We start from the raw sequence: 26,838 nt of genomic DNA on the forward strand, positions 1-26,838 counted from the left end.
TCAGCAGCGAGGGCTGCCATCTGGTGGACGGACACAGAGCTGCAGCTTTCCTTCAGTCTCAGTCGCAACACTTTGGCTGCACAGGAAATTAAAAAGTACTTCACAGTGACGACATCTTAAACTCAGCTTGAGATACAAAATTTATAACAGGAAGCAACAAGTGTGATGAAGGCGTCACTTAGAAACCGATCATAATGTCATCGACCGGGTTGATGCTACTCTCTTAAAACCTCACTCATGTAACACCTTGACTGCACTCTTTCATTGTGAGCAAAATATGAGTCTTTAGTCGATGGACACAGCAACGCAGTGCAGTGCACACAGAGAAGAGGAAGACGAACCAAAACACTAAATAAGAGCACAGACATTTGTTCATCTGCAGCATCTGATGAGAGCAGGAGCTGAAGTCTTCCATCAGCACAGTCTAGAAAGAAGTGACTTTAATGTAAAGGTTCATATCATGATGTGAAGATTTACTGAGTTTCATTTGTCTTCAGAAAAATAGAAACGCAAGTTACAGTCTGCCTCGTGTGAATTAATGTCCACAGAAGATCAGTTGCAAAGGACAAAGGTTGTTCTTCTGCCATAAGTAAGTATTGGACATCAATCAGTCAGTGAGTCAGTCCATCCATCATCTGGCCAGCTTGTCGTTCAGGTAGCTGGAGGTCTTGGCGTCCTGCAGCAGCGTTTTAGTGACATCATACAGATTGTGCTGGTAGGCCAGCCTGTAGCGGCTGTACACATCATCACAGTGCGTCAGCAGGCGCTTCACGTTGGCAGTGACGCCGCTGGGAGCGCCGTCCAGCCTGAAACAGACACACACAGGTGAGGTGAGATCAGATGAGATCAGGTTACTTAAGGACATGTCCTGGTTGAGACACGCTGCTTTCTGCTGCCTCACTTTTCGAAAATGTCCTCGAACAGGCTGGAGGTCAGTGGACGATGGTGTTTGAGCTCCTCCAGGTAAGAAAAGTCTCCGTTCAGGATCACCTTCTGGTACAAAATCTCTGCCCAGTCCGGACTGTAGCTGTACGCCTCCGACACCACAAACACCTGAGACACACAAACACCGGATGTAATCCACGGTCTGACCGCGTGAGGACGTCTGAGCTTCTGCATCATCAGGCGCTACCTCACAGGACACTTATGGACAACAGAACAACTATGTGTTGACATGCTGACATTTGGCTTGTTAGCATGCAACACAGTTAGCATTTTAGCATCTGGGCCTGATATAACTTTTAGCTTGTTGCAGTAGTAGGTGTAAAAATAGCAGGCGTTAACATGTCATCTTAATAATATTAACATATTAACATGCTAAACAGATGTTAACATTGTAACCCTTAGCTTGTTAGCATTTAACATAAATATGTAAACGTGGACAAATGTACACGTGAAAACATGCTAAACATTAGCATGTTAACATGTCACTATATAGTATGTAATGTAAACTGAACATTTGCTGCAACAGCAGACAAAAAAACATTAAACATCTGATGATTTGGAAAAGTTCAGTGTAAGATTTAATTTGTAGAGAATAAAACATTTCCACAAACAGACCTGATAACATCGAGGCAGCGACGTAACGGCGCTAAGCAGCTCCGCAGGTCGCAGGTTGATGATGCGCAGGTTAGAACCCTGGTTCAGGAAGTGCAGCTGAAGAGCGACCAGCTTAGCTGTCCGAACACAGCGAGTCGCCTGGCGTACACACGAGTCCTGGAAACACACACATGGAGTTGATGTCTTTGTCTTTGTCAGGGTATTGAAGGCTAATGAGAAGTTAAAGCACCTTGGAGAAGCTCTCCGCAGCGTCCTTCAGCAGATCCAACACTTTGACCAACAAACTCTTCAGTTCAGGAGTGACGACTGGTCATAGAAAAACAACAGATTAAGACATGTATTGAGTCGTTGCTGTGTTTTTGTGTTGGCTAGCTGTTAGCACTGAGCTGGCTCACCCCACGCCTGAGACTCAATCATCTTCAGCTGTGTTCTGGCAGCCATCTCGTGGTTTTCTCCAATCTCCCTCCTCATGCTGAAAAACAGCGCCACCATGTTGTGTTTCTCGCTGTCTGCAGGAAGGAAGCGCTTGATATAGTCCAGCAGGGCTGTCTTCAGACTGGAGCTCTGCAGTGTGGCAACAATTAAGATCAGGTGAACATGGAGTCAGCAGGTGTCAGGATGAAGGAAACACATTCAGGTCAGTTTAAATGTTGTCTCACGGCTCCATCTGACCAACATTTTTCTGCTCTTTATCAACACTGACATTTAAATCAATGCCACTTTTTTAATAAATGTGATAAAATTGTGTTCGAAAAAGAAACCAAAACCCTCTCTGTAAATGTTTCACATTTTAATGTGAATCGTCGGTGCATGAAATGGTCGAGCCTGTGAGAATTATTTGGTAAATGAAGAGCAGTGTTTCTATTGAAATATTTAGGAGTTATGAATAAATATAAGATTAATCTGGCATTGGGGAAAGGTAGCAGAAAGGATAAAATCTTTTTAACATGTAATATTACTTTAATTATTGCATATTAACATATGAGAACTGTCAGTGTGTATGTGTGCCATCGACACATAAAGATGGCCGACGTGTCTCCACTTCCTCCCACTGTACAAAAGTGAAGCCAAAATATCCCTGATACGAGTGCATTTGGAGCCAGAGTCTGTGCAGTAGTGATCGGTAGGTGGAGCTGCTGTATTGAATTCCCGCCCACACACCCATCTGAGCCAATCAGGAGCAGCACTCAGCTGTCAATCATGATGTTCCAGCCCCTTTTTATAGCATCAAATAACTAATTAAAACCAAACTGATCAGAAAAATGGGGTTTGTAACCGATACTGCAGCCAGCCACCAGGGGGCATCCAGATGTTTTGGCTTCACTTTAGGGGAGCCCTCATGTCCTCATCTTTGTATACAGTCAGTGGTTTTGTCCACCTGTCCTCTGTCCGTGTCCATTTTCTTCCTCAGCAGCATCTCAAAGCGATGGTTCTGGTGCAGCAGGTCGAAGACGTATGTCATCTCATTATACCTGCCGATGCCTGTCAGCAGGCGCACCTGCAGGTGCGCACACACACACACACACACACACACAAGAAAAGAAAAGGAAAACAACTTCATGCAGATGAATCAGTGAGCTAAAATCCATTTTCTGTCTAATCAAACATGAAGTGGATTTACGTGCCCTGAGACACACGACAACAAGCTGTCCGCTCTGTGGGTTAGTGGGCGGAGCTTACCAGCAGGCTGAAGTGCTCTCCTGGAGCGAGGTAGGTGTGGCTGAGGTGTCGAGCAGCTTGGAGCACTCTGACAATCCCCTCCATGTTACAGGTGAGACTAAAGCAGTCATGAGCCACGATCAGCAGCTCTACGACTACAGGAGAGGAAGTGGACTCTGTTTTAAACATTAGAATTGTGTTATGGTGTCATGTTGTGATGTCACATTTCAATCTGCTGTTGAGTCTGCACAGCTAAAGTGTAAACACAACAAAGTATCCACTGCTGCTTTAGATGTTTCACACTCTTCACACTGTGTGTGTGTGTGTGTGTGTGTGTGTGTCGTACTGCAGTTCAGATCCCGCAGTGGGACAGCGGTGATGTTTTCCAGCAGTTTGAGCCCCACCAGGTTCGGATCGTCACACAGTTTGATCAGCTGGACCAGCGAGTCCCGGCCCTCCGACGGCCTGAACACCTGCCTCTCTGCTGAGACACATGGACACACACGATGTCCAACAATGTCCATAACCGATTAATTGTTGAAGTCACACTCATCCTCGCATTTTAGACTGTTGGTCGGACGAAAGCTGCAGGCATTTTTCTGTACTTTTTCACCAAAAGGTGCTGGCATTTCATTACACTCTTATCTAGATTATCCCCTCGGGTTGCCTCAGAGTAACGCAAAGAGCACCATTCATGCTTTGACTGTGAGAGCAAGCCAAACCAGTGTTATCTGATCTCACCAGACGGCAGCTCCTGGGTGGAGGCCAGCAGCGCCTGCACCACAGTGGAGGAAACCAGCTCGGCCACAGAGTCTGCTGAGAGACCCTGAGCTTTGATGAAGGCCTGAGCCTTCCTGAAGCGCTCCGGCTGGTCCCACAGCAGCAGCTTCTCCAGCACTGAGCGAGCTTCCTCCCTGCAGATCTGACTGAAGGAACACTGCAGCTCCTGGAAGGGACACGGAACACATCAGGGAGAAACGTGAAACATTAAAGACTTCAACGTGAACCTTCTTCACTTCCTTCTGTCAGTAACAGAATCCGAAGTTTTCCGAAATGACAGCTTCCAGCACTTATTTCTTCTGAGGACATGCAGTATTGGCTGACTGACCAGTACCTTGGAGAGCTGGTACAGGCTGAGGACTTGTTTGCAGTAGTTGTTGCCATGGTGACACTGATCCACCAGTTTCTGGAGCTGGACAGCAACCTCGTCATCAGGGAGGGGGAACATCGCGAGAGACATGAGGCTGCTGACGGAGGGAGCTGCAGAAGATCCATGGTGTGTTAGGGGAGTTCCTCAGGGTTCGATTTCAGGTCCTATACCGTTTTCAGGTTGTCTAAAGTATTTTAACCTGCTGAGATGCTGCCAGTATCGTCATTAGTACATATTATTTATAGATGAACCTAACCAGCAGTATCTCAAGTCATTAAAGTTTACTCCACATTCTCTGCCATTCAAGTGAGGAACACACTCATGCGTCAACGATTAAGATCCAATAACTTGTGTTGTCCTGAAATGAGACATTTTGTATCATGATTACTTCTACTTACTTACTACTACTTCATACTTTATATTTTTTAAGAACAGAAGTAACATTTGGTACTGGTACTTTTACTTAAAAGATCAGTAAAAGATCAGAGGACTTGTTCCACCACTGGACTGATGTGGACAGATGAAGGTGTGGGGAGCTTACAGCTTTTGATGCTGGTCCTGGGCTGAACCTCCGATGCTTCCTCTTGTGGGTCAGCTTTCAGTTCTCCAGAGGCCAGACCTCGGCAGCGCAGCACCACACACATGTCAGGGTGATGCAGGGAGAAATATCGGCAGACCCGGCTGGCTTCATAAATGCTTCCTTCGTCTAATAACTGACCAATCAGCACAGACAGAATGCTCCTTTCTTCAGGACTCAGGTCGACGTTCGGCTCCTGCTGCTCCTCCGAGGGACCCAGGAGTCCCTCTAGACTGAGACACTTCTCTGAGTTCAGGCCTGATATGTTGGACAAGGAGAACTCCTTCATGAGCACTTGAAAAGTGTTCATTTCGGGTGTGATGGCGGGCGGCGGCAGGTTGAAGACACTCTCCTTCTCCATGGCGACGGTGAGGACGTGTTGTCGGACCCGGCAGATCCACAGCTTTTTCTCCAGGCTTTCCAGCTTGTCCACGGGAGGTGGACTGAGCAGGGAGAGCCAGTGAGCGGCCAGGCAGAGCAGCAGGCAGCGTTCCTGGACGTCCAGCCACTCTGTCTGAGTCTCTGCAGCCTCCGAGGAACCTGTGGTCCCAGTTCCAGCCTGGGACAGGAAGAACTGGGAAGCTGATTCTGGGTCAGTGGTGTCGGCCTTCAGCTGATCGTGACATTTCCTCCAGAAAGCGACTCGTGTTTCCAGCCGTCTCCACTGCAGCTTGGACTTCTGGGAGTTTACCTCCTGGAGAAGCTAAGTGGAAGACAGATACGACTCATGAAACCGAATCTTGGATATTTTAGTGAACAATATACAACGCGTGTGTGAATGTGAAATCTGAAATCTGGATATGTTCTGTGTGGTGGACCAGACCTGACTGAGCAGCAGATGCTGGACGGACAGACCGGCCAGCTGAGCGACCTGCCGGGCCTGGCTGTAGTGCCCCCTGCTCTGCAGAGCGTCCACTGTGGCCTGGAACTCCTCCTGCTGGACGGAGGGAGAACTGCACCGCAGCAGCCGGGGAGACAGGCTGACCTCCGAGCCCTGCAGTAGCTGACTGAGCTGACTCAGCTTCCTGAAGTCCGGACCTGAACACAAACACACACAGACACACACACCTGTACTGCTACTGACTGAGAATCTCTGTCTCCATGATTTTGTTTGATGTATTTTCAGACTGTCCCCTCTCACCGTTTGATTTGAGGAACTTGTCCACGTCGGCCAGCAGCTGCAGCAGGCGGTGGAGGTCGTATTGGGAGGAGCAGCGCTGCAGCATGCTGAGGAGCAGAACAGAGGCCTGGCTCTCCACCCACTGCAGCGGGAGGCCACTGGAGGGCGCTGGACAACTGTTTCTCAGCTACATCAGTGAGGAGACAGAGATCAGAGACATGAAGGCTGACCTGCCTGGTTTCCCTGGTTCTCCTCTACCAGGAGGCGCTGCTCTCCACAGGACAGAGCAACAAATCAGTGGTCTCATTCTAATGAGACCACAAACAAACAACTCGTGTGTTTTCTCCCTGGACTGAAATGCATTCATTTTAAGACAACAACGCGCTGCACACTCCTCACTTGAATGCCTGTCTGTCCTCTGTCTTTCCTGATCAGACTCTGAGGGGGTCAGATGCTGGCAAAGTGTGGGATGTGATGTTGAGCAATGTAAATAAAATGGACTGATTCATATTCATCAGTGGTTCAGTGTCTGCTGCAAGGCAAAGTGACAGAATATTTCTTCTGTTTACTTTGTAAATGCAGCGACGGATGATCAAAAAGATGAACTTTTTACCAATAACACTTCAAAGAGCGATGAGGGCGACAACATTAATCGATACAGGAAAGACAACACTGAGAGACAGTCAAATGTAAACCCAAGTTTCAGGAAAACTGCAGAAGAAAATGTGTCCTTACAGTGATGAGGGTCCTCTGAAAGTCCAGCAGCTTCTCTTTGGCCTCAGAGAAGTTCCTGTAGTCACAACACAACTCAAACATCCTCAAGACCAACACCAGAGGACAGTCCTGAGGGACAAACAAGGACCAAACAGACGTGAGTTACTGACCGAGTTCACTTCTTTCTGTGCGAGGATCATCTGACTGGCAGTCAGGCAGAATAAGTTTGACTCAAACGTTTCCCAGAACAACACAGACGTTACACTGGACCTTCAGCAACTGAAAACCTGACAAGGACACAATAGAAAAAACTTTCCTCCTCTTTGTTTATGTTAAAAAACTTGCCCCAAATGAAAAGATTAAAATGTGCTGTTTGTTTTCCTGGCAGAGAAGACCGTGTGGGAACTCTGCTCAATACAGTATGAAGGAAGGAGCTCTAATCCAGTGTGTATAATCCGGTCTGAACAGGCAGGACCTGCCAACATCTGCGTCTCCGTTCAGCGAGGAAACAGACCGTGTGCTGCACGTCTCAGCTCGGGTTTTTACCCTCTGGAAGAGCTCGAAGCCTCGCAGCAGAGGCCTGATGTGGCCCCGTCCCAGCAGCGTCCTCCAGATGATTGACAGGTCATGCAGGGTCCACTCGTGGTGCTGGCAGGCTTCGACCAGGTGGGACGTGGCTTCGGCAGCTGCGACATTGTCAACGGAGGTCAGCACCCACACACACAGGCAGGGCAGCAGCTCCGCCCCCTGGAAAACAGGTGGGACAGTGTTCAAGTCTGCAGATCAAAACATATGTTGTTTAAGTCACGTTACTATGGAAACCTGTCAAGCACATTACGCTGGAGGGTTAAACTTAGCAGCAAGTTGGGGAGCAAACCTGACATTTTTGTTTTGACACAAACAAGCAACAGGCTTCAGCCATGTGATGGGGATGCGTGGAGGAGAGGCGACCACGCCCACTCGGGATCAACATTTCATACCATCAGGGCAGCTTGTAGTGCATCACCTCCTGTTGTAGAGCATTTCTGTCGCCATCTTAGCTCGTTAGCATGCTAACATTTGCTAATCAGCAGCACACTGAGAGTGTAGTGATTCAGACCAAAGTGGTGGACACATTAAAATGTTGACCTGATGGTGGCGCTACAAAGAAGAAAAGTCACCGTAGTTCAGTTACAGTCACAGTTCATCCTGAACAAACCACATTTGAGTCACACTTCAGTGTTTGTCCTGCCAAAACGATTGGCTTCAGGGTTAGGGTTAGGTATCATTGAATGTTGTTGTTTCCCCTCTGCATATGGACATGTGTTAACCTGCAGCCTCCAGTGTGTACAGAAATACTTCACGTTACTTCATGTCCTTAATGATCTCCACAGACACTCACAGCTGTTACCGCAGAGCGACCCACAGAACATCCAGTCTGAGCAGCACTTTTCTCTCATTAAGGTTTGGCCTTGTTTACAGTTTGGTCATTTGCTAATTCAAATGACCAAACTGTAAATTCAGGAAAAATTCTCACTTTCGCTTATTGTGTGCAGATGTGGCCTGAAGGTATTTTTATTTGCAGCTTTAATCTGCCTTCTAATCCGAACAAAGTCATCAAATCAATTTGAAAGCGATGTCCATCCACACTCTTTCTCTTGTCACAACGCAGCTCATTAACATTTCATTTAAACACAGACACACTGTATCACTGTATGAATTTTATGGTGGGTTTTTGGGTTTTATTTATTTATTATTTTGTTTTAATTTTTCCATGTTAGTCAACAGTGGCAGGGATCACTGGGTGTGTTTTGCCTGCTTACCTGCTGACAGGCAGCCATTACAGCCAGTGTTGGGCAGCGCTGCAGCAGCGCCTCCTGCAGCAGGTACCTGCAGGGCGCCGCCTCCTCCTGGCTCTGCAGCAGGACCTGGAACAGCTCCGTGGGGAGCTCCGAGCTTCCAGGGGCCTGCTCAGAGCTCAGAGAGCCACAGCTCCTACTCTGACTGTACACCTGCAGGTCCTGAAAGGCCAGACTCAGGTGGGCTTGCAGGGCGGGACCAAACCCACTGGCCAAGGACCTCACCTGGACACAGAAGCACAGAGGAAGGAAAGTGACATGACATGACTCAGGCAGAAATGAATGGCCACATTTTAAAACAGACTTGATCCCATCCGTGATATTAATCATGTTATTAATAAACAGCAAAATGTCAGGATCAATCCAGGTGAGAAGTTGTGCTGCTGCAGAGGAACAGAAACAGAAACAGTGTTGCTGGCACACTGAGTGCATTTCTGGAACATCAAGATCTACGAGCTCCAGCGTCAGAGCAACAGGCTGCAGTAACACGATCTGACCATCTGTTCATGGGGGCGCTGTGATGTGAGGACATCGTGCAGGTGTGTGCTCACCTGCTGGGGAGGAAAGTTGTGCAGCTGGACAAACAACAGGAAGTGGACGAACTGTCCGTCATCAGCGCAGTGGGAGGGATAAACAGAGCTGAGCTTCAGGCAGTGGAGCTGACAGAACTGGACGGGTAACGCCCACTCCTGAGCCGCCTCGTAGGACGACCTGACACACACACAAACATCTGTAACTTTTTTGAACGGACTTAATACATTTTTATTTTTCTTCTGTTAGCTACGTTTATCAAATCAGAGCGTGTGCTCAGGAAAGGTTAAAATGTCTGCCGTGTCAGACTGAATAGTGACTGTGTTACACTGACACTGATAACAAACTGCATTTTCCATCCGTTCAGTCAGTTTTTGTTAATTTGGCAAGTTAGTCTGTAAACACGTGCTCAGTGTTTTCCTTAGGCTGATGTTCCCGGTCAAAGACTTCACAGCAGCACAATAAAAACACGTAACATCGACTGGATGGCGAAACATCCCGAAACACAGTCTGCCAGTCCACACAGTAAATAAAATAAATCAGGTCAGACAAGAGGAGACATAAGTGAGGACCAGCTGTGAGACGAGTGTCTGCATGAAGCTCTTTTGGTTCAGTCAACGTGCTAACATGAAGCCAGACATCAGTGCTGTGCTGACGTCTGACCTGCAGATGTTCTTCTGCTCCAGGATGTCTGACACCGCAGCTTCCAGGCAGCCAATCAGCTCCTCCGCTACCCCGGGCCCCGCCTCCGCCAGCTTCACACCTTTAGACACTGAAAAGAGACAAGTCAGTGTGTGCGTGTGTTTACCCAGTGTGTGTAGAGGCTGTGCTGCAGCAGTGTGAGTGTGTGTGTGTGTGTGTGTGTGTGTGTGTGTGTGTGTACCCAGTGTGTGTAGAGGCTGTGCTGCAGCAGTGTGTGTGTGTGTGCGTGTGTGTGTGTGTGTGTGTGTGTACCCAGTGTGTGTAGAGGCTGTGCTGCAGCAGTGTGTGTGTGTGTGTGTGTGTGCGTGTGTGTGTGTGTGTGTGTGTGTACCCAGTGTGTGTAGAGGCTGTGCTGCAGCAGTGTGTGTGTGTGTGTGTGTGTGTGTGTACCCAGTGTGTGTAGAGGCTGTGCTGCAGCAGTGTGTGTGTGTGTGTGTGTGTGCGTGTGTGTGTGTGTGTGTGTGTGTGTGTACCCAGTGTGTGTAGAGGCTGTGCTGCAGCAGGGTGTGTGTTGTGTTGGTTCCAGTGCTGCAGGATGGTGTTCAGGGCTTTGATGTCGACCCTCAGCTTCAGGCTGCAGCGTCCCAGCAGCTCACAGAAACAAACGCTCGCTGACGCCACAGACGGCACGTGGAAACACTGCAGGGCCAAACGGTACGCCTGCTGCCAGGCCTGCTGCAGCCTGACACACACACACACACACACGCTGTCACACTGGACCTTCCTGGACTGACAAGCTGTACTTAAGCTTGTTGTACTCACTGCACGGCGACGTCACTGCAGCCGCTCAGCTGCTGGACGAGGAAGGTGGCGTAGGCAAAGGATGGTCGTCCATGGCGGAGATAATACAGGAAGTCCAGGTTCTCCACCAGAGCGAACCTGGTGACCAGGTGAGGGCTGGAGAAGTGAGGCAGCTCTGACGTTTCTGTGGAGGACAATAAGGTGACCGTTCACTCTGCAGACCAGGGACTCACACTTACTGAGTCTTACTCCTAATCTCACAGTGTCTGAGGGAAGACGCCGAAGCTTCGTGAGCTCAAAGCTGGTTTTCGGAGCTCACCTGCAGAGCTGAAGGCGTTTGCTGCCTGCCAGCCAAACAACCTGGACGCGTCCAGAGGATGGAGCGCCTGGAAAACACAGCACAGAAAGCACTTTCAGCTTCGCTCCAACATGCACACCGTAAGAAGCAGGTCTGCTGTTGTCCACAGGAGAGCAGAGCAGCCCGACCACAGGACGAACCGACCGACGACAGGTGAGAGCGCACCTGCAGGAGGTGGTAGACGGAGACGTCGGAGGATGGACCGTTTCCTCGCGGTCCAGCAGGGAACAGCGCGGCCCTCAGTTTGGGGTGGGGGGCCAGCGCCATCTTCAGGAGCTGAGGGTCGACGGTCCTTTCCGATCTGCCCGACCGTTCGCCCTGAACCACAACCTGCACACAGGAAGCACAGGAAGACCAGCTGAAGATCACAGCAGCCAGAACACCTTTCATATCTCAGGACACGTCCTAACAGACGAGATCAGGAGGGATCGAATCTCGTATTGATCATTTCTGAGTCTGAAGGGCACTCGTCAGCTGTGGTGGAGACCGGCGGATCACGATCTCACTTTAAACCAACTAAAATCAGATGACAGCAGGAAGTCTTATTGTGTAGGATCAAATCAAAGGAACCGCTCAGGGAACAGCTCAAAAGATCAAGAATGCTCCCACCTAATTATTTTAGGGTGGTTTTCATCCCTTCCCTATTTATTTATTGATTACTCTCACACAGATGCTCAGTTCAACAGTTTTCAGATTTCTTTAAAGTCAAAGATTTATTTCATTTCATCAATCGCTTGTTGTGACCCGAGCAGGACAGGAACAGTTCAGTTACTATCGAAGAGTAAAAACGACTTCCTCTCTGGTCGTGTGTGCGGTGAGACTCGGAGTAAAGCTGATGTCAGTCGCTCTGACGTGGCGTCACCTCATGAAAGCGATCAGGACTTAGCACACAGCTGCCTGCTGACACAACCAGCAGCCATGGAGCTCTGTCAGATCACCTGATCAGGTGGCGTCTCTGCTGCCTATTAAATCAGAGCCTCAGTAATGCATTCAAAGTAAAAGTCTGAATCAGAGGCCTGCCGGCTGAGCTCTGATGTGACCTCAGAGGTGAAGCCCACCTGGTCGATTCCTCCGGGGGCGAACATGACGGCGGCCAGCGCCAGCAGACTGTGTCCCTCCAACAGCAGGCTGCTGAGGGACGCCTGGCTGCCCGGTAACAGCACCTGAGCACTGGTTAGACTGGCCTGGAACACCAGCCCTGGATCTGGAGCAACAGACACTGTTAAATACATAAAATTAAGTGCAACTCAACTGTATTTAAACCGGCAGTGCAGTGGAAATAAAATTATGCCAAAAATAAAAATCAATTAATTTTGTCTCTCTGCTCCAATCTTTATATTTGATGTTTGTCTTTGATCTGATCTCAAATGAAATTAATTTAAATTAAAGCTGAAGCTCATGATTATTTTTGCAATCAACTCGTCTGGCAAGTATTTTTTCAAGTACTTCATTGGTTTAACTGCTGTATAAAGTAAGTATAGAACCTCTGAGTAACGACGTCATCATTTAGCCAGTAGTTCTGGTCCAGAACCCAGAAACATTCACTTTGCATTGTTATTAAAGAGCGTAAAGCCGACTTCAGTGACTAATCTGCTGCTGCTCGTTACGAGGAGACGCTGAAATGGCCATCTGCTACCTGACAGATCTCTGGTGATCTCCTGGATCTTCACCAGCATCTCAAACCAGGGCTGGCTCTCAGACAGGCTCTGATTGGTCAAGGGGGGACAGTTTCTGGGTGTCAGCCTGTGGAGGACGGGCACAGAGTTCATTAGCAGCTCATTAGCTTGATGATGAGTGAGCCAGCTGTGGGAGTGAAGTACCTGTAGTGCTCCAGGTAGGCGTACAGCAGGTACTGCAGGCTGTGCTCCAGGCAGAAGCTGATGAAGAGGCTGTGGAGGTCGAGGCCGAGGGCGGAGCGGCACTGAGGGACGGGCGGAGAGGAGGCCATCACGCCTCCGCCCTGAGCCAGCCTCCACAACAGCTGCTCCAAGTCGGCCAGCTCCTCCGGGATGAACACACCTCTCCTGGAGGAGGAAACACACACACAGGAACCACATGAGGCTTCAGAGGACAACCTGCAGAGCGATTTCAATTCATCCGTCAGGCTGTTTAATGCTAATGTTGCATATTTAGTGCCCATATTGTACAACTTTTGATTACAACATTACTACTTAAATGTCTCTTCAAATCAAAGTTAAAAGAACTGGCAGCTTTTGTGGGGAGGTCAGGGAATACAAGTCCACTGAAACCAGTTCGTCCATGAAGACAGGACTCCTCACACACGTGAACGAGAACTGCAGTCTGAATTCAAAAACTTCAGTTAACATGAACAAATATGGAGAATGTGGGAGTGCGTCTCTCGCAGGCCACACTTTCTGTCATTCATCAATGGAGGTCAGGAGGTCTCATTTGGTCCCTGCTTCGATGTCACCAGAAGAGTTTTCTGAACCCTCAGGCTGCTGTACCTGGCCAGCAGGTCCAGGATGTTCTCCCTCATGTATGTGCTGCACACCGTGTTGTTGTTGACCAGCTCTGGGGTGAACTCAGGCCACCACTGGGAGGCGCCGGAGGTCTCCCTGCTCCAGTCGATCCAGTCGACCACCCGGCGCTGGTCGTGCAGAGCGGTCAGGTAACGCCACAACACCACCGCGTCACAGGAGCTCAACTCTAATGAACCGAAAACACAGAAAGGTTTGTCTTGGCTCAGGTGATCAGGTGATCAGCTCAGTGATGTCATCGCACCTGTGTGGTGGAGTCTGGACAGGAGGATGGTCGACTGGCAGCTCTGGTCCCAGTTCCTCACCCAGTCCAGTCGGAGGTTCCTCCAGAGGCCCTCCTCCTCCTCCTCGGACCTCCTCTGTCCCACCAGCTCCTCAACGACCTGCGCACCACCACCCGACTCCCCACAGACCACCTGAACCGCCCTGTACAGAAAGAAGAGAGGACAGGAAGTGTTTTCCTCGACCTCGTTTCTACTCAGAAGAAGAGGAGGCTGAGGTGAGAGAAAGAGGAGGTTCAGAGGGGTTAGACACAGATAAAACCGAGGAGGGCAGGAGAAAAGGTTTTCTAAGGAGGGTCAAAGAAAGCCGAGAGGAGGGAAGATTCAGAGAAGAAAACCGGAGAAAGGATGCGACCGTCATCTCAAACTGGCTTTTTGACAGGATTAAAAGAGTGGGACAAGATATGAACACAGGAACGTGTCACAGTGCTTCCTCTCACAGATCGTCATCGATCAGAGGCAGCAAACATCAGCTTTTATTAAAACATGCAGGAGTTCGATGTGGATCCTGTTGCCAGTTTGGCTTAGCAGAGTCGCGATTTCAGGACGGTTGGTTAACCCGTGGGGAAGAAGAAGAACCTCACAAGGGGAAAATGGCTGACAATGAGAAGTCACACGGACTGCATGTTAAATAAACGTGCCTTTGTTAGTGGCAGGGTCCGCCATTGTCTCACCGGTTTCACACTGACAGGAAACAGTGTCAGTGTCACTTTGTCTCTTTCATATCAGCCTCAATGTTGACGCTGTCCCTGTTCCTCCTACTGCTGCCGCTTCACATTAATAGCATGCTGCTGTTACCACGGTAACCACAGGTGGAACATTTTAAACTTAAACTTTTAAACTAACGTTCTGTTTACCTCTGCGATGTGGTGTTTGCAGGGCAGCGGGATGCAGGCAGTGATCCAAACTTCTCCATCTCCCTGATGAAGACCACACTCTGCATCTCCTCCTCTGGAAAATAACCCCGTCCTGACAGCTCCTCCACCTGATCAGTCGACCAATCAGAGACCTCACTGGTTACGCAGGAGTCGACCAAAAGAGAAATGCTTTAAAAGGCAGATCTGACACTGTCAGTGAGGAGGAGGAGGGTCTCACCACAAACTCCCTGAGGTCCTTGTCGTTGGTGTGGAGGCAGATGTTGTGGAGCTGCTGCTTCACGCTGAAACCCTGAAAACACAAAATATGACTGGTTCAGTAAAATCTCCCGTCAGATTGACTTGAATGCTAACATTTAGCTTACTGCTAATGTCAGCGTGCGATCATGTCCCAGCTGCTGCTACATGAATCTAATATTGGTGCGTCGGGGTGAGGATAAAGTGAATGAGTTTCAGCACTTAACTCCTGTTACCCCAGAGTTTTAGTGCTGGTAGGCGTATTTCTGAACTCTGGTCAAAGTCAGCCAAGCTGTTTATTTATGCTAAGCTAGGCTCACCACGAGCTGACTCCACCTCGGCAACATACCAACGTTAGCGTGTTCACGTGTGTGTAGCTGCTAACGGTGATGTGCTCTCACCATGTTGGTCAGCAGTGTGTTGGTGGTCTGCAGGTCTCGGCGCTGCAGGCAGGAGAAGACCTGACGCAGGCCTTCCATCCTCAGAGCTGACAGACGCTGCTCTGGATGGCTCCGCCTCCGCAGCACCGCTTGAGCTCTGGGGATCTGATTGGTCAGGATGGACTGACGGACCACTTCCTGCAGCACCCACACACACACACAGACACACAGAGTTAAGAGGCATGACGGGAGGCTCCTATCCGTCCCTGAACAGAAAGACAAGCATACAAAAATAAAAATTTGTCAGGAAATGCCACCTCTGTCTGCAGGTGCTCCCACTCGTCTGCCTGAGCCTCCTCCTGAGCAGCACACATGGTGCTGGAGGTGTCGCCCCCTGCAGGCCAGGGGAATCTCTTCATGTAGCTCCTCAGTTCAGTGACGTACCGGTCAAGAACGTCCACACAGCTGTGGACATCAGCATCTTCGTCTGCAGACACGACCAGAGACCAGCCTTAACTCTCAGAACAAAACACTGAGCTGAGACGTGTGTGTGTGTCGGACAGGACAGAAGTGCGTTTGTGTGTGTTGTCTTACGGTGCCCGTTGGACAACACGGATCGGATCTGAGTGCTGACGAAGCTCATGGTGATGTGGAGCAACTGTTCAGAGAACTGTCGGCTCTGAGCTTCACTGTTTGAATCTCTGACAGCCAAACACAGCAGGTCCAACGCTGGACACAACTCCTGGACCCCTAGACAGACAGACAGACACACACACACATCAGTGGTCAAAGCCACCATTTGTATAGCCTGTATGTGATTGTGTGACAACAAAAGCATTTTAAAGATCAATACGTAACATGTCTCTGAGCTGTTTCTGTCAGTTCACCTGAAAATCAAATTCACGTGTGTTCTTCCCTGTCGTGCTGTTTGTGCACCACCACGCAGAAGGAAACGTGCGTTTCCCCCTGGATGAGAGGCTTATGCTGACAGGGTGGGATGTTAGCTTTGTTAGCTTTGTTAGCCTGTCGTACGTGTGGAGACGCAGGCTTCCTTCTGCTCAGTGGTGCTGGCATGGAAACAGTCTAGATGGATAAACAGCATGACAGGTAAGAAGATATCCTTTAGGTATTTTAGGTTTCAGGGAGAACTGTCCCTTAAAATGACCGTGATTCGTGAAGTGTGTGTGTGTGTTTGCGTACTGTCCGTCAGGCTGAGTGTGGAGGCCGCTGGCTGATCGGCTGCAGGGGTCAGGATGTTGTCTTTACTCTTCAGGTAAAAATCCACCGTGTCCAGCTGACGGTTCTTCAGTCCAGCCTGCAAAACACACAACACCAGACAGGTGTCCTCACAGTGTCCTCTGGAAGTGGAGGACGTCTGTGACATGTTGCCTCCTACCTGCAGGGTGTGGATGGGGATGGAGCAGCGCCCCCAGCTGTTCAGGTGACAGACAGCGTCTACTGTCGCGGCATTGCCAAAAAGCATCAGCCTGCTGAGCAAGTCCTGCTGGGACACTGAGAACAAGACGTGGAAGACACCGGTCTCTGCGGACAGGCAGACAGACAGGATGTGTGAATACAGCTGACTGAGAGTTTATTTTGGTGTACTGACTGTCTGACTGACAGTTTGTTCATTATGTTTCAGAGTGGCAACTCAGCAACATTTCATTTCTGTGGATTTGAACAAATTAAATGACAGAGTTTTTAAATAACAAAGTTTTTGATCAATTTTGGTTTTCTTGTCCCAAAACGAACGTCTGAAAAACGTCAGAGCTGCTGAGTGATGACGTAAATGACAGAAAATAATAAAGTTAATAGAGGGTCCCAACATTAAGACTGTCCCATCTATAAACTTTGTTTAGAGCCTGAGTGGCAGGCAGTCCGCTGCTGTTCCCGCCTTTCTGCACAGCTGTCATCTCCAGATCTCCACAAACTCGGTGAGGAAACTGTTACCATAACTGCCGAAACATAAAACTGTCAAAACCTTTTTTTTTCCTCGTTCACAACATGAAAACTCTGAAGCCAAGCCTGCAGACTCGGCGCTGCTGAGGTCTGCTGTGTCAGCGGCTGACTTACTCTTCAGCAGCAGTCTGTGCTGTCCCTCTCCACAGAGCTGAACCGGAGCCGCCTCACCCTCCGTCTGGTGGTACATCACGCTCCCAGACTCAAAATCCCACAAGGCCACCGTGGTGTGCTTGTTGCCGGGGGAGACGAAGGTCAGCTGGGCGGAGAACTCCGACACGGAGAGAAGACACGGAGTGGATGACTCGGGGACAGAAAAAACCCCAATGGCCCCACCGCGAGGCACCCGGCTGTGGGCCGAGGAAGGGGCCTGGTGGGACTCCAGATGGTGGAGGGAGGAAGACCAGGAGGGCCCAGCAGGCTGAGATGAGGATGAGGAGGAGGAGGAGGAGGGAGCTGTAGCCTGCTGGGCCCTGCTGTACATGGAGGCCAGACGAGCTTCCCAGGAGCTGGAGAGGAGTTAAAATCAGAGGTGGAGGAGATACTGAAGAAGCTTGGACACTAAACTTAATGAACTAAAATTCATGCTGAACTACCATGTGAACTATTTCACAAATGTTGCTTGCAAAAACTATTTAATCTATAATCAATATTGCATCAATAATCGGACACATTTCACTCATATTTCGTGCTGAAAGCCCAGCCTAAACGTAGACCTCGTGGTGGCGGTTGGCTCTCACAGTGGAGCCTGTGTGAAGGTCAGCAGTTTACCGGTCAGCACTGAAGGCGGAGCCGAGGGCGACCAGGCCGCAGCTGGAGCTCGACAGGCTGTCCTGGTCTCTGGGCTGCTGGGGCCGCACAGGAGGGCCAGGGGAGGGGACGGCACACAGCAGGTGGTCTGAACACGTCCTGAGGAGACGGAACAGAGGACAGTGAGTGTCTCAGACGAATGTTTCCACAGCAATTTATCCAGGCAGACAAACACACATGGTGTATAAGTGCAGCGTCATGAGTGTTTTATTGTCGCTGACGAGACAGCGAGATGAGGCCGCCACTTGAACTGCACCTGAACTTTTCTGCTCAACCGAGCCGACACTCAGCACATACAGCTGATCTGTTAAGAACTTTCACTTCTGCTGCAGCGCCACCATCAGGTCTATTAGCCCACAAAGCCAGGAGCAGGTTTGGCATAGGATTTTAAGATAAGATAATCCTTTATTAGTCCCATAACTGGGAAATGACATGTCACAGCAGCAAACAGGATACAGAGGGTGCAAAGCATGCAGGGATAAGGGAAGGATGAGCATTCAAAAAGAATAAACACACACGGGAAATACCAAACAAATTTATATTTGTGCATCGTGAGGGGGGAGAGGGGGAGCCGCCCTAAAAGAAAACAAAAGCATAAATGTTGTACCTGAAGTAGTGGTTGAGGTCGACAGCGACGGCGGTGTGAGACTGAGTGACAGCTACCGCTGTACTGAGATCAGCTGACACCTGGAGGAGGCAGAAGGAGGAAGCAGAGGAGGAGGAGACCAGGTCATCGTCTGCCAGGCTGGAGCTCAGATAAGCAGGGACGTCAACGCTGGCCAGCAGGCTGCCATCAGAGGTGCTAAACACAGCTGGACGCCACAGTTAAAGAAGAGACTCAGAGACAAACATCAGCACATATCAAAACAGCCGTCCGCTGTGGCCCCCACTGTGGGCCCCCAAGCTCCCCTGCTGCGGCCCCAAACATCAGCGCATATCAAAACAGCCGTTCGCTGTGCCACCCCAATCTCCCCCCCTCAGCTGTGGCCCCTGCTCTGTGCTCCCCCGCTGTACTCTCCCCCATGGCCCCTGCTGTGCCACCTCCCAGCTGTGGCTCCCCAAGCTCCCCCCCCAGCTGTGGCCCCTGCTGTGTGCTCCCCTGCTGTGCCCCCCCCGTGTCAGCAGAGGAAGGGGCAGCAGCAGCAGCTGTATTTGTCTTCATTGAGGATACATATGAGTCCCGTGGAGCTGAGGACAAACAGGGTGTCTCTGCAGACACAGTGGTGGACATCAGCGTGTCTGTTGCTGTCAGTCGGCTGGACGTTGCAGCAGGACAACGTCTGCAGCAGCTCCTCCTCCTCCGTCTGCAGCCACTGCAGCTGCAGCAGCCAATCAGAGTTCAGCAGTACGCAGCAGCGACCAGCAGCAAACGACAACAGACGCACCGACTGCAGCTCACACACACCTGACAATAAAGACTCAGTGAGGAACATTACAATGTGTTCACATCAGTAACAGGTGAGACATCAGTGATGATGATGGTCTGGTCCTGGTACTCACTGTGGTCCTGCTGTCTGATGGTTTGCAGCAGGCGCTCAGCAGGACATTCGGAGACCAGCAGCAGGGAAATGGAGGCTGATCGCTCTGCCTCCACCCGCAGCAGCTTCAGGTCACACTGAGCTCCAACAGCCAGCAGTCTGCAGCCGCCGCGAACTGTCACCTCCTCCCAGGAAAAGCTGGGGACAGAACAACGTGCTGAGCGTCTCTGACTGACATGATTTTAAAGCAGTTGTTGTTTGTTCTGTGAGTGTGCCAGCGCTTTCATACACTTCACGGTTTTTCATTTCCTTCGATGATTGTCCCAGTAATGACCGCGCAGACGGAAGTGAAGATTAGAGTGATAAAGAGAAAGTGGTGACCCAAAGGAGGACGTGGTGTCGTATTGTACAGATTTTATATATAAACAAATGATTTCTTTGTGATGTAGATGTCTTTGGGACGACATGTAATGGAAGTCTAACCCAAAGCGCGTCCTGCGTCAGGACAAAGTCAAAGTGTTCTGCAAACAGGAAGACTGAGGTGACACTCACTCCGTGTAAGAGCCGTCCGCGGGGGCCGGCGGGGCCTCTCTGTCCGCCGGGTCCCACACCACCAGCCGCCCCCGGACCCCCAGACAGCCGAGCAGCGAGCCTCCAGGAAGCAGCTGGGCTTTGTGGACGTCCGCTACCGCTCCGCAGTGCTGGTTCTCTGGGATCACACACACCTCGGTGGAGTCACCCTCCGGCCGCTGCGCCGCCTCCAACATGTTCACACGTTAGAAGAAAAGCTTACAAATCGGCTGTGAGTTCAAGTGTTCGCTAAGGAAACATTTTATGAGGAAAACAACAACACGAACGCCTCCAAGCACAGACTACAAACACCGTGTCGACATATCGGTCAGCTCAACAGCCACTTTGTCTGGGTAGTCACATGACCCACCTTCCCTGTCAGCTGACCAAACCTGAACAATAGAAAAATGACACATCAGTCTAATTAATCGAAAGACGATATTGATTAAAAACTCATTCCTATTTTAATTTAATTGTTGTATTTATTTTATTGGTTTAATTTGGTCTATTGTCTACTAGTTCTACGCATTTCTGTATTTTGGTTAATCCCTCCTCTCATTTATAGTTACAATTACAATCAGGGTATAAAAATGTTTGATGTTAAATGTAATGTTCTATATTTAACAAGTCATAAATCTTAAAGGAGGACTGCGAGTTTCTTTTAATGACTCATAAAAGCTGTTCTATTTATTATTATTATTATTGTTATTATTTATTTTTTTTTACTGATCAAACGACATCAATAAATACAACAAGTGTTACTGAATATTCATCACATGACAACAGATATTTATTCCAGTGGGGGTAAATCGAAAGTACACGTTTGTTTTACACAATAATCACACATTTCAATCCAAAGTTTTACTGTTCTGCTTCAAAAGAACTCATTTTAAATGGTTCTGTTAAAAATAAACGCAGTTTTGGGGAAAATTTTAATGATATTAAATTCTAATAATATCGATATATCACAATTTGTAAATGCAGCTAAGTGTGTATCAATTTTCATAAAAAGTAAGGTGGCTTAACAATAATTGAAGTGATCAACAGCTTGATCGATAATCGATTGCTTTTCTCTGAAACAGGAAGCGGAAGCGGGACGGAAGCCGCTGATCTCCAAACAGCTTTATGTTACGCTGTCCGCAGTACGTCGATGCTAACAGCGTACACATGAAGACGGAGATCCGCTGAAGCTACACGAACGGTCGCGTCGGTCGGTCCTCTCTATTATGGCGTTTTCTAAAAAATGGAAATAGTGTTCAGCCTTGTGTCGTTAACTGTCACCAAGGTTCTACAGTTTTCTGGATTCGTGGACAAGAGGAATGTCCTGAAGACGAAGAGGATGGAGGAGAAAGCGTTAGAAGTGTACGGTGAGGGAGCAGGCCTGTGTAACGTTCATGTTAGCCAACTTTCACTTTCCACGCTGTTGTCCTGACAGACCTGCTTCGTGTATGTTTTCAAATGGAACAGCAGATTCTGTTCAAAAATGAGCTAAAATACATTTTCCCGAGTGTATTACAGGCTAAAGACGGCGAAAAGGAAGTCCTTTGTGATACAATCCGACGAGCGGCGCCTCATTGTCATCACTTGACAAGCGGCTCTGCGTTAGTTTAAAACTGAATAAAGCGCGCCCCTAACTTGCATTATGTAGAGAAATATCAGCCTGCCAGAGCAGTTCTGACAGGCTGCTATCACTGAAGGCAAAGTTAAATCGATGATTTCTTAAATGGAGTTTGGAGAATGGAGAAAATGTGCTGGTTCAGAACGAAAACGTTGTCACATGTTGAGATTCGTGCTGGAAGAGAAGCGGGTTTGGTTTGACTGGAGCTCCTCTTGAGCTCCTCTTCTGCTGTAGTCAGTCTGATGTTTTCCATCAGAGGAAAACAATCGAGCAGTTCTCTGGTTTTCTGGAGACCGCTGAAACACTTCAGTAAAGTGTTTTTTTAAAAACATGTTAACGTTTCAAAGGTGATGTAGTTTGAATCGTTTTGTTTGGGCTTTATAGCGTTTATATAATTTCACAGTTTAGAGAAATCCATCCATAAAATCATCCAGAATTTCAATATTTTCCTTTCAGTTGATTCATTTTGACTTCATCGTCAGTGCATTAGTTATATAAACATATTTTTCAGTTATTCTGGATGATATGATATGATATGAACTCCATAGGCAGAAGATCAGTCCTTCTGTTTCAGTTGGCTTTAGTAAACCGTGACAGATCTTGTTTCCTGCCGCGTATCAGATGTGATTCGATCGATCCGTGACCCGGAGAAGCCCAACACCCTGGAGGAGCTGGACGTGGTGACGGAGAAATGTGTGGAGGTCCAGGAGCTGGCAGAGGACGAGTACCTCATCCTTATCAAGTTCTCTCCGACCGTCCCTCACTGCTCTCTGGCTACTCTGATTGGTGAGTCGCTCTGCTGATAACCCAACGGACGGCAAGCAGGAAACACATCAGCCAGGGCTGAACCATCTCAGGTTCTGCAGGCTGATATGCAAACCTTTGGATTTCAACACACACACACACACACACACTCACCCACTCACGTCTTTTCGTCTTTTAATACATTCATCATTTATTCACATTACTGGTGATGATGTGAAAAGCAGCACATGCAGCACAGACACAGAAGCTCAGAGCTGAGGCAAAGGGCAGGCAGGCAGGCAGACAGACAGGCAGGCAGGCAGGCAGACAGACAGACAGGCAGGCAGACAGACAGGCAGGCAGGCAGGCAGACAGGCAGGCAGGCAGACAGACAGGCAGGCAGACAGACAGACAGACAGACAGACAGGTGTTTGACAGATTCAGTTTCTATGAGGCTCAGTGTGAAGTTAGGCCTCAGCCTGTTATCACTGTGAGAAGTGGGACGATTGACTTTGCAGCGACTGCTTTGGTGACGCCATTAAACATGTCGAAAGCTTTTTTGGGCTCATGAAAAACGGAAACTACTGTTGGGCTTTTTACGTTACAGGGAGTCACTGCTATCGTACAGCCAGGTCTGGCTGTGCCGGGCAGGCTCGTCCACATACTTTTGGCCTTGTCGTGTGTATGTTTGTTTGGATCTCTGAGTGAGAACAGACGAACTGCCATGCGGCGATATGAGACGTTCGTTGCGACTCCGATACATGTTAATTAGAGACAGCAGAGCGGACGCGGTGTGACGCGGTGTGATGCGGTTCCTGCGCTCACCTGTGGCTCTCAGCGTTCGCTCTGAATATGAATGAGGTGAAAAGTTTGTTCCTAATGGGATGAATAGTTGGCTGAAGACTGACGGATCTCCTGAAGTGACTTGGCCTGTCTGGAGGCTTTTTGTGCAGCATTGATTTCCTGAGCAGAGGGGCAGCTGACGCTCTGCTGCAGCTTCAACCATGCCGCCGCCGCCGCCGCCACCACCACCACCACCACTCTCAGATCAGCCCACATCTCTGCCGCCACTTTGCGGCGTTGCTGCTCTGTGCGCCCTTGAATTGTCCAATGGAGACAAATAAAGTTTTTTTCTTAATTAAGACTCCTGGTCATCAGCAGGATTTTCTGTCAGCCTGTGAATATTCTCATTCATCCAGGTCATGGTTATCTCAAGGAAATTCAATCGAATGCAACTGGACAAATAACTAAGTCCAGTTGCATTCGATTGAATTTCCTTGAGATACATCAGAAGAGAAAACTTTTCAATTAAAATCATACAAACAGAAATCCATGAGCAGAACAGGACCGGATTCTACAGCACACACACCTCACACGCATTCAGTGATGTGATGGGCGTCGTGCACCTGCTGAATAAAATACATCTGCACTGAGCAGCTACAGCAGCCTCAAAGGGCCACAAAAGTGAAGCTTAAATCCCCAGTGAGTTAGAAATGCAGCCACCAGCAGGGGGAGACACTGTGTGCCAGGATACAGAATACATCTTTGTGTTCTCTGTTTTCTGTAGCTGAATGCAGCAAGATACTTCAAAAGTACATGTTCATGTATTTGATTTACTTTAGTGTGCAATCAGGTCCAGCATAAAGACAGTTTCATGTTAGTGCTGAGTGTGTGTGTCTGATGTTGATGCTGTGTGTGTCTGCAGGCCTCTGCTTACAAGTGAAGCTGCAGCGATGTTTGCCGTTCAAACACAAGGTGAGTACCTGAATATCAGCTCGCTGCGTTGGAACTCCACACACACGTCCTCTGTGGACACTCAGCCATGCAGACCGTGTTCGCTGTCCACTTCTGAGTCCTCGTGTCTCCACGTTGGGAGTCACGGCGCCTGGTCAGAGGACGCTCAGGGCCTCGGCGCCGACAGGAAGCACTCAGGGTCAAACATGAACAGAAATCAGCAGTGAGTTCACTGAGTGATGCTGTGGGTCCGAATGAGCTGTTAGCCACCACTGGAGTATTTGGGGTTTTTGAGGGTTGTAAAGGACCTGAACTGCCCCTGTGAGTTGCTGCAGCGCCACCTGCTGACCATGTGGACAAATGAAACCAAACCACAGGAAGCCACTGTGTGTTGTCTCCCCTCACACACGTCTAACATCTCTTCCTCCTGCTTCGTACGCTCAGCCAACAGGAGGTTACATCAGTATGTTTACACGAAACGCGAGTGTATGACATAAGTTTAAAGCCGACCTTAAACCTTTAAAGAAACGAATCAAACGCGCCTGCAGACAACAGAAGGAGGTGGGGGGAGTTCGGCGAGGAAACGGCTTCATTAACGATTCAAAACAGCAGGGAGCGGCAGCACCCCGAGCGGCCAATTAGCTGTTTATTCACAAGGCGGTCTGAGAGGTCAGAGTGGTGGACGGACATCAAACGCACCGCGAGTGTGTTTTCTGTCAGGGAGCTGCTCATAGCACACACACTTCAGACTCGTTCAGCGTGTCTCATGTTAATGATGCATCACTTGACTCTGAAGGTCAGTCATTAGCCTTTAGCCTCTTTTAGCTTCTGGTTTTGGTTTGTGGCTCATTTTGTTCTGATTAAACTAAACACTAAGCAACCAGATATTTAGCACAGGAGAGCAAACCAGAGCTAAAAGGCCGAACGAGTGTCACACTTATCATGTGGACACAAACACCAGACCAGAGACTTTAATGTACTTCAGTCAGCCAGCGGCCAGCTGTTCTGATCAGTCAAACATCTGCTGCTTCCAGCTGCTTAAATGTCGGGATGTGCTGCTTTGTCAGTTCTGACAGTAACTGAAGACTCTTTGGCTTTTTGGAGAGGAATCGTTGGTGTTGCTCTGCGTTCACGTTCATTCGAAGGTGATGGTGGGCCTCAGGTGGGCCTCAGGTGGGGCCTCAGGTGGGGCCTCAGGTGGGGCCTCAGGTGCAGGCCAGGGCCCGTGTGTGGAGCTGCTTTGTGCTCGGGGACAGCACGAGGAGGACATGCTGGAGGGACGCTGCTGTCTCATATGGAGCTTTAAGAACCTTTAAAATGTTCTTCACTTCGGTCCCGACTGGACGTGATGAACGACGGCTCGGCTTGCAGCCTTTTAACACGACTTGTTTTTCTTTCTCTTCTCAGCTGGAGGTTTACATTTCAGAAGGAACCCATTCAACTGAGGAAGACAGTGAGTGTGTTTTATTTCTTTTCTAATTGAAACGAGCAAATGGTGTGTTGAGATAAAACCGCCTCCGCCTGAGGCAGTTTCCTCAGTCACGTTGGATGGAACATCATTAGTATTTAAGGCTCGATGAGGAGAACCAAACAGTCTGATGTGGTTTTTAAGAACAAAATGAGTTTTCCTCGTCCAAAGGGATGATTCTGCTCATCTCACAGGAGGCTCAGCTGGAAAGCAGGCTGAACACGCTTCAAACAGCAGATCGTCGAGCACTGACGCAATGAGACCTTTTTTATTTTTTTGATGTTTATTTTGGCTAAATGAATGTTTATATTTGCTGAGTAATAAATATTATAAGAAAAACCAATAAAAAAAACGAGTAAATCGTGTCTCCAGTTAACAAACAGATCAACGATAAGGAGCGAGTGGCTGCCGCTATGGAAAACCCAAACCTGAGGGAGATCGTGGAGCAGTGTGTGACCGAGCCCGACGACTGACGGAGGACGACACTGTGTGTGTGTGTGTGTGTGTGTGTGTGAGAGAGAGTGTGTCCACAGCGCCTGAGGATGTTTTTCTGCTGATTCCTGGCCGTCTCTCTGGATTCGTCTTCTGGTTGGGTGCTGCTCGGGGGGATTTGCTGGAGAGCCTCCAGTCAGAAGCTTGAATGTTGAGCTGTGAATAAAGCAGGATGGAGGCTGGGATGGAGCCACGGCATTGGCTTTGGGACGGCCGCGGGTCTTTGTGGTCGGTGGAAGTGGGCCAGCGTTTTGTCTTCTGTGGTGATTCTGCTTTTGTTAAGGCACTCATGGGGTGATTCACTCAGAAAATGAGAATATTTTTGAGGTGATTGTTTTAATAAAAGGATGTGATACAAATGAGTCAGGTGTCATGAATGAGAAGCTGCTTTGAGTCGCTCTGACTGACCGAATGATGCGAGTTTCAATCGGGAGCTCAGTCAGATTTAGCAGACCGCATCAGCTCTCGGCGCCAATACGTCCACTCGTGAGACGCTCGGCCGTCTCTCCGCCTCAATGTACAGAAATATTATGGGATAGAGAGCTCCTGACGAGCAGGTCAGCACCTGACATGGCTAATGACAAGCCATCAGTGTGAGTGTGTGTGATGGGCTGAAGGTGACGTGTCGTCAGATCCTCACTTACAGGATTACACGCCAATGAAAGCTTCATCGTGAAAATTCCATTAGTGCCAACAGATTTCTGTCTAATCCAGCACACTCATTAGTCTGAAGCCTTGAAACTG

General features: G+C 49.0%; 2 protein-coding genes across 7 annotated transcripts; one reads left to right on the forward strand and one right to left on the reverse strand.

Annotated features, from left to right (window-relative positions):
- Positions 1-409: 409 nt before the first annotated feature.
- On the reverse strand, positions 410-20,431 carry spg11 (SPG11 vesicle trafficking associated, spatacsin). Of its 5 annotated transcripts, none has more exons than XM_046393718.1 (40): positions 20,021-20,431; positions 19,491-19,666; positions 19,162-19,395; positions 18,598-18,802; positions 17,952-18,089; positions 17,295-17,689; positions 16,618-16,763; positions 16,422-16,536; positions 15,816-15,971; positions 15,539-15,708; positions 15,243-15,419; positions 14,825-14,896; positions 14,587-14,714; positions 13,693-13,874; positions 13,416-13,617; positions 12,771-12,974; positions 12,587-12,693; positions 12,009-12,169; positions 11,116-11,280; positions 10,912-10,978; positions 10,614-10,776; positions 10,325-10,533; positions 9,813-9,921; positions 9,170-9,329; positions 8,583-8,843; positions 7,327-7,527; positions 6,802-6,909; positions 6,088-6,253; positions 5,770-5,984; positions 4,911-5,649; positions 4,334-4,479; positions 3,961-4,165; positions 3,566-3,700; positions 3,241-3,395; positions 2,939-3,058; positions 1,956-2,124; positions 1,790-1,866; positions 1,561-1,716; positions 902-1,053; positions 410-806 (listed from the first exon to the last, which is right to left on the reverse strand). In XM_046393718.1, the coding sequence occupies exons 1-40, from the start codon at positions 20,233-20,235 to the stop codon at positions 632-634; spliced, it is 7,236 nt and encodes a 2,411-aa protein (XP_046249674.1). In that variant the 5' UTR covers positions 20,236-20,431; the 3' UTR covers positions 410-631. The 5 variants fall into 5 exon arrangements, with proteins under 5 accessions (XP_046249674.1, XP_046249673.1, XP_046249678.1 ...); XM_046393717.1 differs by having other exon boundaries at positions 3,566-3,703; XM_046393722.1 differs by having other exon boundaries at positions 3,241-3,374; positions 3,566-3,703; positions 12,009-12,154; positions 20,021-20,430.
- Positions 20,432-21,148: 717 nt separating this feature from the next.
- Positions 21,149-26,456, forward strand: ciao2a (cytosolic iron-sulfur assembly component 2A). 2 transcript variants are annotated; one of them, XM_046394972.1, is made up of 5 exons: positions 21,149-21,405; positions 22,278-22,442; positions 24,106-24,155; positions 25,542-25,587; positions 25,797-25,898. In XM_046394972.1, exons 1-5 carry the CDS (start codon positions 21,282-21,284, stop codon positions 25,880-25,882), a joined length of 471 nt encoding a protein of 156 aa, XP_046250928.1. In that variant the 5' UTR covers positions 21,149-21,281; the 3' UTR covers positions 25,883-25,898. The 2 variants fall into 2 exon arrangements, with proteins under 2 accessions (XP_046250928.1, XP_046250927.1); XM_046394971.1 differs by lacking the exon at positions 25,797-25,898 and adding an exon at positions 25,975-26,456 and having other exon boundaries at positions 21,154-21,405.
- The last annotated feature ends 382 nt before the right edge of the window (positions 26,457-26,838 follow it).

Source organism: Scatophagus argus, chromosome 7 (genome assembly GCF_020382885.2).
Source record: "Scatophagus argus isolate fScaArg1 chromosome 7, fScaArg1.pri, whole genome shotgun sequence".
NCBI classification, from domain to species: Eukaryota; Metazoa; Chordata; class Actinopteri; family Scatophagidae; genus Scatophagus; species Scatophagus argus.

What these genes read in the sequence shown, in the direction of transcription:
- spg11 (XM_046393717.1), bottom strand. Translation starts at nt 20,235, where the DNA reads ATGTTGGAGGCGGCGCAGCGGCCGGAGGGTGACTCCACCGAGGTGTGT. An exon ending in CCCCCGGAGGAATCGACCAG is followed by an intron (nt 11,281 to 12,008) that starts GTGGGCTTCACC and finishes TCCTGTGTGCAG; the next exon opens with GTTGTGGTTCAGGGCGAACG. An exon ending in TAATGGCTGCCTGTCAGCAG is followed by an intron (nt 7,528 to 8,582) that starts GTAAGCAGGCAA and finishes CCTGTTTTCCAG; the next exon opens with GGGGCGGAGCTGCTGCCCTG.
- ciao2a (XM_046394971.1), top strand. Translation starts at nt 21,282, where the DNA reads ATGGAAATAGTGTTCAGCCTTGTGTCGTTAACTGTCACCAAGGTTCTA. An exon ending in GAAAGCGTTAGAAGTGTACG is followed by an intron (nt 21,406 to 22,277) that starts GTGAGGGAGCAG and finishes GCCGCGTATCAG; the next exon opens with ATGTGATTCGATCGATCCGT. An exon ending in GTTTGCCGTTCAAACACAAG is followed by an intron (nt 24,156 to 25,541) that starts GTGAGTACCTGA and finishes TTCTCTTCTCAG; the next exon opens with CTGGAGGTTTACATTTCAGA.